We start from the raw sequence: 14,795 nt of genomic DNA, 5'->3' as shown, positions 1-14,795 counted from the left end.
GTATTTAAAATACAAAATATGAGTAACTGTATTCCGTTACAGTTACCATTTAAAAAGGTGATATTTAGAATATAGTTACTTTGTTGAAATAAATGGATTACACGGCGGTATTTTCCTGTTTCATATTGTCGTGGGTCAGGACTGTTTGGGTTTTGTTTGACAGCTATGTTCCAGGTGGCAGCGTTATGGTTGCCATGGTTACAGACTCTCTGCGACTGTGTGTTTCCTGGGTGAGAGAGCGCCTTTTTGTTGTTGTTGTTGTGCTAAGCTACAGAATGCTACAGGCATAGCTCTAAAGAATGTAGCCTCATGGGCAGTGTAGTCCGTGCTGCAGGGAGAATGGACTGCCATACCCGTTATGTGTCTGTGAGCGTGAGGAGGGAGAAAAAGGAAGTAGAAAAGTACAAGCTGTCATCGAGGAAAAACGGGAGCTGGAAGCATGTAAATATAATAATAACCACTGCAGCCAAGAAGAGTGCCTGATGAGCCCAGTTGTAAGTAAGCTATTAAGACTCAATTGTACACTGTGTTCCTGTTTTCCTCCGAAACAATAAGTTCCGTTGGAGCAGCCTTTCAACCCTCTCTGTCTCTCGCTAGCAAAGTTGACTCACACGACAAAGTAAAGCTAGTTTTCAGCTATGAGCCCGACACAGAACCCGCCGTATTAGCCAGAGGTCCCTTTACTACGGTTCGGAGCCGCGGACCTTCAGTAATAGTAATAAATCACACAGCAATAGTACATTCATGCAGTTGTAAAAAACATGATAATATATTAAGTAATCCAAAGTATTCAGAATACATTACTCTCATTGAGTAACGTAACGTAATACGTTACAAAATACATTTATACATTTTCGGGCATGTATTCTGTAATCTGTAGTGGAATACATTTTAAAAGTAACCTTCCCAACACTGTGTGCGCATTGTGAGCATTGACTACAACAAATCAGTTAAGAGCCCGTTAAAGGAAAATATGCACGACTCCTTTCTCAGTGGGAAGCTGAAGAAGATATCTGAACCCACTCTTCTGTTTGTTCAGTGAATGTGCAACAGCAGCTATCAGTTAGTTAAGATACGCATGTAAAATCTTTGAAAGAGCACCAAAATAGATCTTTTTCCAAATCAATGAACACAACATTTAGCTGTTTTAACCCAAGCTGTTCCCCATATCCAGTATTTATCTTAGACTAAGCAAACTAACTGCTGGTTGACGTTCACCATACAGACATCAGAATGACATCAGTTGTCATCCAATTGCCCAACAAAAACTATATTTTGCATGATGTCACACCAATCCAACAACTTTGCATCTTTTATTTTTAGTTCTTGAGAATGGATCTTCATTAACTCATTCACTGCCATTGACGTCTATAGCCGTCAATTGCAGTGAATGAGTCAATGGGTTTAACTCATTCACTGCCAATGGCTGGCAGTGAATGAGTTAATTACCTCAAACACGGTTAGAAACAAATGCACCAGTGGAAAAGTGGTGCGGTCATGGTTTGAGGCAGAGAGGCACAACATGAGAAATACTTCACAAGGGAATGAATTACCTCAAAAAACTCATCATAGTGCTCCTGCATCTCCGTGTCACTGATGGTACCTAGTGGTTAAAGATAATTCACAGTTTCAGCAACAAACACTAAGTTGCATAAAATAATTGCTTGCAATGACATCAATGGTCAGTTCACATTAACTGCTCGTTTTCAGGTGGTAAACGTAATTAAAGTGCAAATGCATTTCTTTAAATTAATAGGTGTGAGTTAGCATTCAAAATATCTGATAAATGAAAATTTTAAAAAAAGGAAGAAGAGACTTGAGAAACACCCTTAAACAGCGTCATGAATGGCACTGGCAACCTATGCTTGGAGCAAGAAATTAGGAACTGATCTGAGCAGAGCCAGGGAAAGCTCGCATCTGTTTGGGAAATCTGTTTATACTTTATATGCTTGAAAGTAAATAAAACATATCCACAGATATATTTAAATATTTTAGATTTTAATATCAGCAAATGTCATTATCAGTATATCGGTCTTAAAATCCCTGTACGCAGAACGCTCTTTCAGAGTAAACCTCAGACTCTAATGTCTAATTTGTCTGTGATCCAAACAACGCAGGTTAAACCAAGCTAACCTTTAAATGTAACAAATGTCGAATAAGATTAAAAAACAGCTAACCAACAGTTTGTTATAAATAACAGAATAAATAAATCCAGTGAATAAGTGCTTAAGATGTAGACATGAATAATCTATACACAGTGTAATTGTTGCTATATTCCAGATAGAAGACACTTTTCAGTTGGCGTGTTTCTGTAAGTACAGCTAACACATTGATTTTAATTAACTATGTAAATAAAACCATTAGAAAGGGCTTGATAAGCTTCGCTTCATTGTGTCACTTTAAATCTCAACTGCTGCCTACTCGCAGCAGCACGGGTGGCAAACAGACACAACATGGGTAAAGGTCAATAAAAAATAAATAACTTTTCAGACACTCACAGACCACATTTTTAATAATAGTAATATTTTAATATATAATAATAATGGCCTATTTTTTTTTTTTTTACTTACAGGTCAGGCCGTCCACAGACTGGGCGCTGTTCTGGGGGTTCCGGTAAATGTTCAGGAGGGCAATCGTCTGAAGCACAAATGTTGATGATGATGAGCACTTATACACATTGGGTATCAAATTACAATATTTAGCAGATCAAGCCAATCCCAAAATCAAAAATTGTGATTGTAAAGTACACTTTTATTTTGTGCGCAGTTTATTAACTCTTATCTGCCATTTCTGTGAGGTCTGTGCTGCTCTTTTATCAATTTGAATACTAGAAATAAAACTCGAGGATCGGCAACTTACCTGGCTAAATGTCGGCTTATTGTGTAATCTGGAGCAGCGGTCACCATGTCGGCAGGCACCAATTTTAAAATAAAAAGAGCAGTTCACCCTGTAAAACAAAATATATTAAGAGCACTGAAAAATGGGAGGCTGTACTCTCAGGTGAGGTAAACATAAAAACAATGTTTATTAATATTTCTGAATACAAAAAAACCAAACAAACTGATACCCTAAAAGATCTAGATGGGACTAGAAAACATACAACACATAACAAATAACATTAAAAAGAACAAGTATGTAAAACCCTGTGAACTCCTGGTAGTTTACATGACTACTGACATTATTTCTTATTTCATTGTATCTTCTTCCAGCTGCTCCTACCTCAATCTGCCTTTCCGCCTTCACTACATTCATCAATTATCTGTTGTTTTCCTCGTTTCCCTCCTTCCTAGCAGCTCCATATTCAACATCCTTTGTCCAGTATTTTCACCACGTCCAAACCATCTGAACCTTGCTTCTCTATCGTTGTCTCCAAATCACTTAACTTGAGCCATCCTATTTTACATATATACTCATTTCTAATCCTGTCCATCAAGGTCATTCTCAATGTCAATCTAGCATATTCAACTGTTTTTTTGTCAGTGCCATTATCTCCAAACCATGCATCATAGCAGGTCTCACCCCTGACACTCCTGCCTGCACACTCTTCTTCAACTGTTGTTTCGGATGACTGTATGGCCCAATATTTCAGAATTGTTTATAATACTGAAAAAAGTACGTTTCCGTCACCTTCGAGTTGTACCATTTACTTAAATGGTAAATTTCAAAATTCTATTGTACAAAAAATCAGCTCAATTTCTTCATAATCGCACTGCTCCAATACACCCAAACTACTGCTGGTTACACATTCCACTTTCACTTTACATGATCATTTTACTCAGTATTGAACAGTTTTCACTCAGTATTATTATTAAAAAAAAAATTAATAACAACCCATGAAGTTTTACACGTTTTCATTTCAATGTCTGCTTTACATTTCTACGAGGCTACGTTGCTTCATTGGGCATAAGAACGCTTTTTTGTTGGCGGTTCAGCAAATTAACTGTTACAACCCGGAAAGAGGACAATAGAAAAAAAAGTGCAATGAATAAAATAGCGGTCTAGACAAATTACAAAGACGAAGTTCATTTACCTAAATGCGATTAAGGAGCACTTGTAGTACATTGGAGGTTTCCATTGTTTCAAACACGTGTGAGTTTTACAAAGTATGATATTTGTTAACGCCAATAAAGGGTCTAGTTTGTGCACCACTTACGCTCAACTTCGAATATGAATTTACTATATTTTCATTTAAAGTTACCCGCTGTGATTGCTTTCTGACCAGCTCAGCACTGTTCATCACCCAGATGTTGCTAGCTAGCTTTTAGCACGAGCGGCGCGGTTTTTCACTTGCGAAAGCTAGCATATCGCGCTAGCAGATAAAGCCACAGAAGCCTAGCCAGCTGCATGCTGTAAATACCACAAGACTAAATCCTGTCAGCAAAAAGTAGCCATAGGATAAACAGATGAAAATTAAGACTGAAATTACCAAGTTAACATTAAATACTTACTTATCTTTTTCTGTCCCAAAAATGGATGCTAGGTACTCCGCCATCTTGGCTCGCTTGTAGCGTCAACAATTGTATTTCCGGTAAAGGGCCTCCAAAGTAAAAGCCTAACCTCTGTCTGCGCTAATAATAAAACAATTTAACAGTTTATAAGGCACCCATGCATAGTATCTTTGTAAAATTATTTTTTGCCAGCATAGGGAACTGTCATTTAAATTTAAAATGTAAAACGTGCTCAACTGCATAATGGTGGCATCATTAAGTTAAATTATCCCCTGTACAATGAACGGTTAAAATTTATTTATTTATGTGTGGCTCAAGTGTTAAAGTTTCTTTTGTTTCTTGCCCCTTTTCTTTTTTTAAGATTAGAAACTCCCAAAATATTCCTCAACAGAGAAAAATCATTTATATTTGTACAAAAGCCCCATACTCTTACAGATTTTACATCTGATTATTTATTTTATATCCAGCTAATTCGATCCTTAATCTAGCAAATCTAGAGTTGACATATTTCAGAATTCACTAATCAACTTAAACTTGTTTTAAATTCTGATAAAATGAGGTCTATATTATACACATGCTTATTTAAAAGTATCCAGCCAGTCCATATTGAAACAAAATGAAACTACTGATTCTTATGGATGTTTAAGACTCTGCCTGGATGCTAGTCTCATTTTTAAGACCTATGTGGAACACCTGTGAAGAAAATCAAAAGGAAAGATTGGATTCATATTTTGAAACAAATTCTGTTTTTCAATCATTAGTCATCACATAGCTTTACAAGTCACAATTTTGTCTCTGTGTTATTATGGTAATATTGCTAATATACATGCTTCTGCATCCATCTTCAAGTTTCTTGATTCAGTCTCACAGTTGTAATTTATCAAAGCAGAATCTTTTCTTATTCAACCTTGCTATAATATGAAAAGATGTGATGGTAGCATTGTGTGATGTTTATTTCCAAAGTTATACTGCAAAGATTGCCTGATTACCTCTGCTCTTTGATTACTATTAAATCAAAACTTAGATTTAAATGGAACAAGCAACAAGTCTCTGATTTCATTGGATCTGCATCTGAATCCCTGTATTCTTTTTCTTTCTGTACACAAATGTTTTTGAAAAGGAGATCTCAATCTCAGTGCATCAACCTGTTTAAATGAAGGATTTAACAATAGTTCACATGTACGTGTGTGTATTTGTTTTCCTTAGAAATGGTTTAATAATTTACCGATTTAGCTTTCTTGATTACATTTTCATATTACATCATTAAAAAAACAAAATGATAAATTAATGCAACATCTAACGCCTTGAAATACATGAAAGTGATACACAAAACCGACTTGCAATGTTTTACAAATAAAATAAGGAAACATGAATGCTATGGACTTCATCAGAAGATATTTATTTAGTAATCTCTATATTTTACATGTCAAAACATTACAGGGAATCAAAAGGAAACATAACCACATGTTTAGTGGATAGATTGGCTGGTCCATTGCATTATGTTTGCGGCTCCTTTACGAAAAAAAAAGAACAGCAAAAACACATGTAGGGTCTATACCAATCAAAGTAAATGGTAAATGGCCTGTATTTGTATAGCGCTTTTCTATAAAACTTTAATGATTTAGCTTTCCTATTAGTTATAATCCCATCAGTGATAATAATGCACATCAATATAGGCATGGACAAAAAACTGAAACTAGACCCTGAAAAGTTTATATATTTACTTATAATGTAGCACTTTTCACAGACAGTCACAGTGTTTTGTACAAAATAAAAAGTAGGAATAACCAGAAATAAAAATATAATAGCAACTTAAAATGAAGTTTAAAGCAAGAAACCCCAACTTGTTAGAAAAGAGAACACCAAAAAAAAATGCGAGAATAACATAATCTTAGTAGAAATCTGCTTTTTACAGAGGTAGTGTGTGTCAAAGGCAGAAAATTCAGCCTACTCCTAAAAGGAAAAAGAAGTTGAGATAGGGGATCATGTGGGGATGCACACAGCTCATTTCTTTGCCCAGAGGAACTGTTGGAAATATTTGAAATAGCCCGGCACAAAACTTTTGCTTTTCACACGCTTTTCAGTACTGAAAACAGTCTGTAGCATACATTAAGGAGAAAAACTAAAAATCAGTTACGGGAGGGCATGGTTGCAGTAAAACTGATTAAATTTATGGTAACATTTTCAAGAGACTACCTTTATATTTACAGTTGGTCCTATTAAAAGGCAGTTTTATTTAGCCATTAATGCTATCTAGTCAGGATACATCTGGACTAGACATTTGTTCCTAAATTGCAACAAAGTTGGAGCTGAGAAAGGCACGTCCAGCTACTATTGAAACATTTAGCTGGCGGTTTTTCCACTACACAGACTTTAAGGTAACTACAGTCTCTCCGGTTAGTCTCCGCCCCTCCTCAGATTGAGTGTAGTTGGCTAAAAACTTGCATGATATCTCTCGACTGTGTGCATTTTTTTGCCGATTATCTTCCACAATAGAACATCAACATCTCTGAAGGTCTAAATTTTAAGAGGTATGATTATTTCAGAGACAGATATGCTTGTTGTGAGGAAAATGTACCACACCGTCGTCACGTTTGTTGTATCTGGGGTGTTCCCGCTATTTTATGTAGCTCAAGCAGCAAAGCTAACCTAGCTAGCGTGTTGTTGATTCCTAGTCAGCCTGCTGGGAAGAGGCCGCCCACCTACGAGGCAGAAACCCACAGTATTAGCCAACTTCCACAAAGGCTAGGCTAACGCTGGCTCCCTCGGACTTTTGCTTCCTCTTCGGCTTGAAAATAGAAATAACGTTGGTTGTTATAGCAGTCGCTAGTTAGCTGTTTTGCTAACAGCACAGTGGAGAAGCTGCGTACTGTCGCGGTGCTGATTACCGTCCAACCACAAACTCAGGGTGGGTATAATTCCATACGCGGTGAAACAGATTTTTTTAGTTCTTTCTTCTCCTTATTATCCATTTACACGTCTAAACGAGCGTTGTTTCAGTGTATCTCGGTCGCTTTCCTCTAAAACTTGTCGTTGGATCGATCATCGCTGCTCTCGGAAGTCTTGCAACGCTGTAAAACCTTAGCCAGGATTTCCGGCTCCTTTCCATTTGCCCTATGCTGTTTTGTTTCCGTTTATTCTATTTCCGTTTTAAAAGTTTTCTACGTGCAGAGTTAAAGTGTGCTTTAACAAAGATTTGCTGAAGTTACGAAGCACTCGGAGTTTATAGGATATTTTCACGGTTGTTTAGCACGCCGGGATCGATGGTTGTGTAATGCAGCTGCCTCGCCCCGCGTTGCTATATTGAAGCTAACTTGTTTTTTGTAGGCCTGCTTCACTGTACACGTGTAGCCTAACGCATAAATTTGAGTTTGGTGAATTTTTCCAACACGTTTTTTGGACGTGTAGTTATACGTGGTTAGTATTTTCTGTAACTACTGGCCTACTAGTTGGCCTTTAGAAGCCACAGCCTCGCCCTCGAGTTGGCTAACGTTAGCAGTCACTGAACTGTTGTAGACGGCCAATGAGGAGTCGAGGCTGAGAGGCCTTTATGGTAGAAAACCCCCATCAAAGTGCCCTGTTTTATTTAACAGGCACAGTATGCTCTTTAAGTTACACGACAGTGAAGTCGTCATTGTTATTTACACTGTAGTATGTATTAGTTGTTTGTATTACTTCGATTAAAGAAATTACAACAGAAAGGTGTTATTGTAGTGATATTGCCCTTTTAATACCTAGTTTCATATTTATTTTTAAACTTTTTTTAAAGAACGTAATTATTCGTTTAATAATTTATTAGTTTAAAAGATCTATTAAATATCGTTTTTCAAGTATGTTTTATTTTAGGAATTTATTAGAAGATTACAAACTATATCAAAAACAACCACTTTTATGTTTATTTTCACTTTATTTTTACTTAAATATTTTTAAGAAAGTAAGTTTAGAAATTTAGTAGAAGAATAAAAGATCAATTAAATATCCACTTTTATTTAGTTCTTTTTAATTTTAAACTAGTATTTTAAATGATTATTAGTTCTATCAAAAATCAGCTTTTTTATTTTATTTTTTTTTACAATTTTAGGTAAAAAATATTACTTGATTTATTTATTAGTTGATTAAAAAGATAAATTTTGTTTAATGATTTCATACTGTATTTGTTATAATTTTGTTTTACAAAACCAAAATTTGCTTGCACCAACTTTGGCTGTTTAATATAATTTTTGTGATTTAAAAATAAATTTAATTAATATTAGTCTTTACAAATGGGTTAATTAAATTCTGATTAAAATATATTTTTGTTTATGGATTGTCTAAAAGTAACTAAGGTAACAAAGACTCTTTCCCCATATAAATATATGTGGACCAGTCCTTCTTACATGTGTAGTGACCCCCAGAGGCCTACTTTGGATCTGAAAAAAAATAATGGTGCATCTCATGTTATAAAGTTATTCCAAAAAAACCAAAACAAAAGCACATGCATTGATAAGTCAGTGCAGCATGGTGTTGTGTTGGTTAGCACCATCACCTGGGTTGGACTCCCGCCCAGCTGTGAACGTAAACTGGATAAGCAAGAGTAGATGGATGGATGGAATGCCATTAATAATCACTACAAACATCAATTTGATGTGCTGGATAGATTTTTGGGTTTTCTAATTGAAATTAGCTGTTTAATTTAACAGTGAGGAGGAGGATAGAAGCTAATTATAGTTTTAGTTTAATTTTAGCATTTTTTAAGTGATTAATTAGGTAGTGTGGCCAGCTACCTAATTAAGAGTTTATTGGTTCTTTTCTTTTATGCTGATTATCTGGTTGACAGTAATTTTTGTTTAATGTGTCACTTTATATTCGTGTTGGTAAAACGTTATCTCCCAGCAGAATGTCTAAAAGTGAGCCAGAAGAGATGATAGAGATCGAGATAGATGAACGGGAGAAACAGGCATGCCTGGAAGAAGGGTGAGAGTGATGATTGCATAAATAAAACAATTAATTTGTTCATGCAGCAGCTGTGGTTTTACATTTCTGTCTCATGTTATTTGATTTGTAGTGTTGAGGAGCAGACCATCACTGCGTCAGATTTGATTCAGCAAGATATCGACATAAACGAACCAATTGGTAATCTGAAGAAGCTTTTGGAGCCTCGTATCCAAATCTCATTGGATGCTTATGAAATTTGTTTGCAGGACATTCAGGTAAGAATTAGATATTGACACCTTTCATGATCTGTTCATGATTAAATGATTTTTGTTTGGTCCTGGGTTGAACTGTTTCTCACTGCTGTCTCGCTTTATCTGTTCTTTTCCTCTTAGCTCCACCCTGATCACAGTCTCTTCGATCAGGGAGTAAAGACCGATGGCACAGTGCAGCTCAGCCTGCAGATAATAACCAAACCAGGTACCAAAAGCGTGACACATTTCATATCAAGTACTCAAGTTAGTAAAGAGAGAGTACATTTTAAAATGCATTGTTTTTACTTTTGTTTCTAGGAGAGGAGAGGTTGAACATCTTGGAGATTGTAAAGCCAGTAGAAACAGTTGAAGTAGTGATTGATCCAGATGCAGCAGGGGAAGAGGGTGCTCTGGTGGAGGAGGGACAGCTTATTGCTGTAGAGCGGTCTGCCCTGTCTGATGAGACCTCAGAGCAGGTTACACGTTGGGCCGCAGCTCTCGAAGGCTACCGGAAAGAGCAAGTCCGCCTGGGCATACCGTACGGTGAGGAATACTTGAATGAACTACCTTATTGTAGTGGAAAACAATCATTATTGTGCTAACAAACAAAGACACAAACACGGTTGGTAATGTGTGAGGTTTCTCTCCTCAGACCCTATGCTCTGGTCTGCTGATCAGGTGATCCACTGGGCTGTGTGGGTAATGAAAGAGTTTAACATTGATGAGATGGAAATAGGAAGCATTCACATCCCAGGGCGAGACCTCTGCACTTTCACTCAGGAGGAGTTCCTTCAGAAAGTGCCCAATGGAGAGATACTCTGGAGTCACCTGGAACTCCTTCGCAAATGTAGGTCTGACTCAAATGTTTGTTTCAGCTGATGGAATAAAATGTGTTTTCATGCCAAAATGAAACTAATATTTTGTGCTAATTTCAGACGTGTTGGCCAGCCAGGACCAGTCTGGAGGAGACGCCACCGTCACGATTGATCAGCGTAAGTGTTAGCGTGAAAAATCATCCAAAAGACAATTAAAATAACTGTTTACCTTACACTGAAGAACTCAAATGGATGAGTGATGAACAAATGTTCCCTCTAAGCTGCGCGTGTGCGCAATTGCGCACTGCTGGCACGGTCTCTGCGCACAGAAAATCTGCGTTGCGCACAAAAAAAAATCTAACCTGAATTGAAATTAAAATTAATACTCTGACAATTCTCTTTTGCAGTGTTAGTCAGTAAGTGACTGTCTGCTCCCGTATGGAATTAGAACGATGTTCTGTAAATAGTTTGCAATGTTTATTTAAAAAAAAAAAAAAAACCCGCCTTGGCCGCATTTTTAGGTAAACAGCTGCAAAAAACTTTGTTTGCATAACTCTTTTTTGAAGAACTATATAATTAATTGCCCAACATTGGTCATTATATACTGTATTTTGCAGACAGAGTTACAGGACTCTGTCCCAGACCACTGACTCATAATACAAGTCAGCTTTATTAAAAAAAAAGAAGAAAGAAAATTTTGTTTTCAAAATTGGAGTTCAAGTTATTTTTACTTCCAATAGTGTTAACATACTAAACAGGTCATGGACAAGATTTATTTATTAATTTTCATTGTAAGTGGGCTAAAGCAGTTAATTAAAACCAGTCTAACATAAATGTAAATGCTGTAATTTGATTATTTTAATAAACCATGTAACTTGGATGGATTCGATGCTGGCGTGACCACAGTGTACACGTCTGCTGTTGCTCACAGTGGTCCAAGGGACCGCTCAGGGAGTTTGTGTGTTCGCTCAGACACGTGAAAAATTAGAGGGAACATTGTGTTTTCAGTGAGAGACATTTCATCACCAAAGTCCAGATAAAGATAATCAACTTTATTGTGCTATGTTTAAACTTTGTAAATTCCCTCAGTTGTTTGGGTTATCTTGTCTGATTATACATGACCATGCCCTCCACATAGTTCTGCTCGTTAAACTCTGGACAAAATCCATATATTTAACAGGAAGTTATTTATTAAATAGATTCAGATCCAAAACACATGTTAATGAAGAGTTTTCCCATCTGTTCCTCCAGCTGTGCAGATAATCCCAGCTCAAGTGAGCACACCCACTGCTATAAAGGTGTTGAAACAGAACCGTGGTCCCAGAGCACCTCGCATTTCAGGAGGGGAGGAGCGCAGCTCACCTGGGAACCGTACAGGTAGGACACACGCACACAGCCGCTCTCTAGGCAACTCACTTTTTGTAAAGTCAGAAAGTTTTCAAAAGTGTTCAGGGATAGTTTTGTCACCAATTTTAGGTTTTAGTTTTTAAATTTACAATCTGACAGTAATGTTGCTTTGCATTCAAACTGAAAATGCAACGTTTTTAGCCATTTTGTCTGACAAAACCTTCCTTAATGCGCTATTTTAGACTAAATAGTTGAATACATTTAGAATTGGCAGATTTAGTAATGGTACAAAATACTCCTATTACCATTTCTAATGTTATGTTCTAATCAGTTGTGGCTGTTAAATTGTCTTTTTTATTACAGATACACACATTTTATTTGAATAATCTTTTTCAAATACTTTGTGTTGTTTTTCTGTTGTCAGGTAACAATGGTCAGATCCAGCTGTGGCAGTTTCTGCTCGAGCTGCTGACCGACAAGGACGCAAGAGACTGCATCTCCTGGGTAGGCGAGGAGGGAGAGTTCAAACTCAACCAGCCTGAGCTCGTGGCACAGAAATGGGGGCAACGCAAGAACAAGCCTACCATGAACTATGAGAAGCTCAGTCGAGCCCTCAGGTTTGTGTGTTTTTGTTTAATGGCAACTTTTTGTGGCACTCTATCTAAAGTTTGGAGCCAGACATAAGCCATTACCTCACAGGCACCGCAGACAAATGTCTGGTGCAGTGAGATTGACTTTAAACATGCTGCCAACTTTCCAGTACAAGTCGATTTAGAGTGTAGCTGCAAGTTAGCAAGGCTTCCTCCTGCAGACGCAGACAGCAGTCTTCTTAAAACAGAATATTTCCAGTAGTAGGCCGATGATGCCGACTGTTTCCCTTATGTGGTAATAACAATAATAAAAACAATAGTACATTTTATTTTTTGGCGCCCTTCAAACACACCCTTTGCAAGCCTGAACATTACAGCTAAAAGGGGGATTTTCCTGTCAGTGTAGCTAGCCAAACAACGGAGAACCACTTACTGCTTAAGAGACAGAGTGAAAGTGGACAGTAGAGCCTTGATTTCTTAACAAAAATGTCATTGTTGCAGCCAGGGACAGCAGAAGAGTGATCCCCTTATTTTCAGTTTCAGTGCCCTTTTTTCTGACTGAGTTATTGGGTTTTTTGGGGGGGGGTTATTAGTTAGCTAAAATAAACTACTGTAAGTCTATTAGCAGTAATTAACCAATTAACCTGGAGATGACACATTCTGTACTGACAGAAGATGGCGCTCAAAACTTTAAACACATATCTTAAATCCAGCTTCACAGACAGCGTGACATCTGTCAGGTTTTTGAGAGCAGGGCACCATGGTGTGAATGAGCCTTTATACATGTAGTGCCCACTTTATAAATGAAATGGTGGTAGCTTAGTTATAGCAGGGTTTTGAGGTGTGATTTGAACTGTGTCAAAGAATTTAGGCGATAAAAGTGAAGTGGAAGTAAATTCCAAAGACAAAGTGCATCACACCTAAAGGCTCTGGCACTCATCGCTCAGCAGGAGAGCAGCTCAAGCTGAGCAAAGGGAAGGGGTGTAAGGATGAAGGAGGTCTGAAAGATATGGGGCTGCCAAGTCACCGAGAAGGAAAATCTTGCATTGGATATGCTGAGGAATAGGGAGCCAATGAAGCTGGATGAGAATGGCTGTAATATGGTCAGAGTTCTGTACCGTCTGGAGCTGATTAAGGAGATTTTCTGGGAGACCAGAGAGAGTGGTATTGCAGGAATCCAAATGGGAGGCAACCAGGACTTGAGTGCTGTGTTGAGAAAGAAGTCTAGAAATCTTAAGTGGGTGGTAGTAGGCCGAATGTGATGTGGACGATAAAGAGTATTGTTCAAGATGACTTTAAGACTTTTGACGCTTTGGGAAGTGTGGACCTGACAACCATCTTTAGAGACAACAAAATGGTTTATTTTGTGAAGTCAGGATAAGTTTTATTGCCATTGATATTTAGCTGATTGACTGTCACACTAGTAGTGATGGCCTGTAGGCAGGAGTGACGATCCAAGATAGGAGGATATGAAGAGGAAGAAGAGAGGTTCTTTCTGCTACTAAGAGAACTTAAAACAAACCTGATTATTCTGATATTTTAAAATGTAAAGCTGCTGTAATATAAAAGAACGGATACACTGATGTATTGTCCATTATTCATTTGTTGAAAGCCATCTGCATATCTGTTGTCTCTCATCAGTTGATATACTTTGGTGTGATTCTGAGTTTTGCATTTTCATTCAGATACTACTACGACGGGGACATGATCTGCAAGGTGCAGGGAAAGCGCTTTGTCTACAAGTTTGTGTGTGACCTGAGGACTCTGATTGGCTACAGCGCTGCTGAGCTCAACAGCCTGGTGACCGAGTGTGAGCAGAAGAAACTGGCTCGCATGCAGATGCACGGCATCGGGCAGCCGATCACTACAGTGACCCTGGCCACCACGACGCTAGACAAGGACAGCTGAAGGTCGTCACATTATAGCGCTTGTCAAGTGTTGCGGACAAAACGTGTGCTCCACCGCTGATAAAAAACGTCTCTCAGACACAGAAATGCAAAGCTGGTCTCTGATCAGCATGGATTACCACCTTTATTATTGTCTTTACAGTTTGATTCAAGTTAGACTGAGACAGGTGAAGTTTTTTTTTTTAGCTTTTCTGTTACTCTAATCAAGAGAAGAGTGTTCAGAATGAAGGGAGAATGTCTTTCTGATTACTGATTGTTGCGTGCATGTCACTGAATGCTTGAGTGTGACTGAAAAAATCCAGTTAAGAGCTTTGTGTTGTGTGTTCCTTGTCTGTAGTTAGGACCATTTCCACTGTATATACCGGTATTTCATGTTTTTGATAGCCACAAGGGCAAGTGTATTTTCATATTTTCCATTTATAGAGGACCCGTTTTGTATTTTATTTAGTTTGTTCCCTGAATTATTGGACCCTTTTTGTCCACTGGGGGAATAAAGTGGCAAGCATTTTCTTAATAGCTGTGT

The 14,795-nt window shown here is 37.7% G+C and overlaps 2 protein-coding genes across 4 annotated transcripts; one reads left to right on the top strand and one right to left on the bottom strand.

The window, feature by feature from the left end:
* Window positions 1-847: 847 nt before the first annotated feature.
* On the bottom strand, window positions 848-4,556 carry u2af1 (U2 small nuclear RNA auxiliary factor 1). The gene is made up of 4 exons (XM_005945880.3): window positions 4,449-4,556; window positions 2,860-2,947; window positions 2,571-2,637; window positions 848-1,603 (listed from the first exon to the last, which is right to left on the bottom strand). The coding sequence occupies exons 1-4, from the start codon at window positions 4,490-4,492 to the stop codon at window positions 1,461-1,463; spliced, it is 342 nt and encodes a 113-aa protein (XP_005945942.1). The 5' UTR covers window positions 4,493-4,556; the 3' UTR covers window positions 848-1,460.
* Window positions 4,557-6,365: 1,809 nt separating this feature from the next.
* On the top strand, window positions 6,366-14,786 carry gabpa (GA binding protein transcription factor subunit alpha). 3 transcript variants are annotated; one of them, XM_005945881.3, is made up of 10 exons: window positions 6,366-6,979; window positions 9,324-9,401; window positions 9,493-9,637; window positions 9,755-9,839; window positions 9,932-10,156; window positions 10,266-10,460; window positions 10,549-10,605; window positions 11,680-11,805; window positions 12,200-12,392; window positions 14,051-14,786. In XM_005945881.3, exons 2-10 carry the CDS (start codon window positions 9,325-9,327, stop codon window positions 14,271-14,273), a joined length of 1,326 nt encoding a protein of 441 aa, XP_005945943.1. In that variant the 5' UTR covers window positions 6,366-6,979; window position 9,324; the 3' UTR covers window positions 14,274-14,786. The 3 variants fall into 3 exon arrangements, with proteins under 3 accessions (XP_005945943.1, XP_005945945.1, XP_005945944.1); XM_005945883.3 differs by having other exon boundaries at window positions 9,321-9,401; XM_005945882.3 differs by having other exon boundaries at window positions 6,366-7,356.
* The last annotated feature ends 9 nt before the right edge of the window (window positions 14,787-14,795 follow it).

The sequence above is a fragment of the Haplochromis burtoni genome, unplaced genomic scaffold, assembly GCF_018398535.1.
Source record: "Haplochromis burtoni strain Fernald_Lab_line unplaced genomic scaffold, NCSU_Asbu1 Contig_462, whole genome shotgun sequence".
Classification (NCBI taxonomy): domain Eukaryota; kingdom Metazoa; phylum Chordata; class Actinopteri; order Cichliformes; family Cichlidae; genus Haplochromis; species Haplochromis burtoni.
Note: the sequence above shows the minus strand (reverse complement) of the source record. Positions and strands in the feature narration are given on the sequence as shown.

What these genes read in the sequence shown, in the direction of transcription:
- gabpa (XM_005945881.3), top strand. Translation starts at nt 9,325, where the DNA reads ATGTCTAAAAGTGAGCCAGAAGAGATGATAGAGATCGAGATAGATGAA. An exon ending in CCGCCTGGGCATACCGTACG is followed by an intron (nt 10,157 to 10,265) that starts GTGAGGAATACT and finishes TTCTCTCCTCAG; the next exon opens with ACCCTATGCTCTGGTCTGCT. An exon ending in AAGCTCAGTCGAGCCCTCAG is followed by an intron (nt 12,393 to 14,050) that starts GTTTGTGTGTTT and finishes ATTTTCATTCAG; the next exon opens with ATACTACTACGACGGGGACA.
- u2af1 (XM_005945880.3), bottom strand. Translation starts at nt 4,492, where the DNA reads ATGGCGGAGTACCTAGCATCCATTTTTGGGACAGAAAAAGATAA. An exon ending in ATAAGCCGACATTTAGCCAG is followed by an intron (nt 2,638 to 2,859) that starts GTAAGTTGCCGA and finishes TTTGTGCTTCAG; the next exon opens with ACGATTGCCCTCCTGAACAT. An exon ending in GTCTGTGGACGGCCTGACCT is followed by an intron (nt 1,604 to 2,570) that starts GTAAGTAAAAAA and finishes TTTAACCACTAG; the next exon opens with GTACCATCAGTGACACGGAG.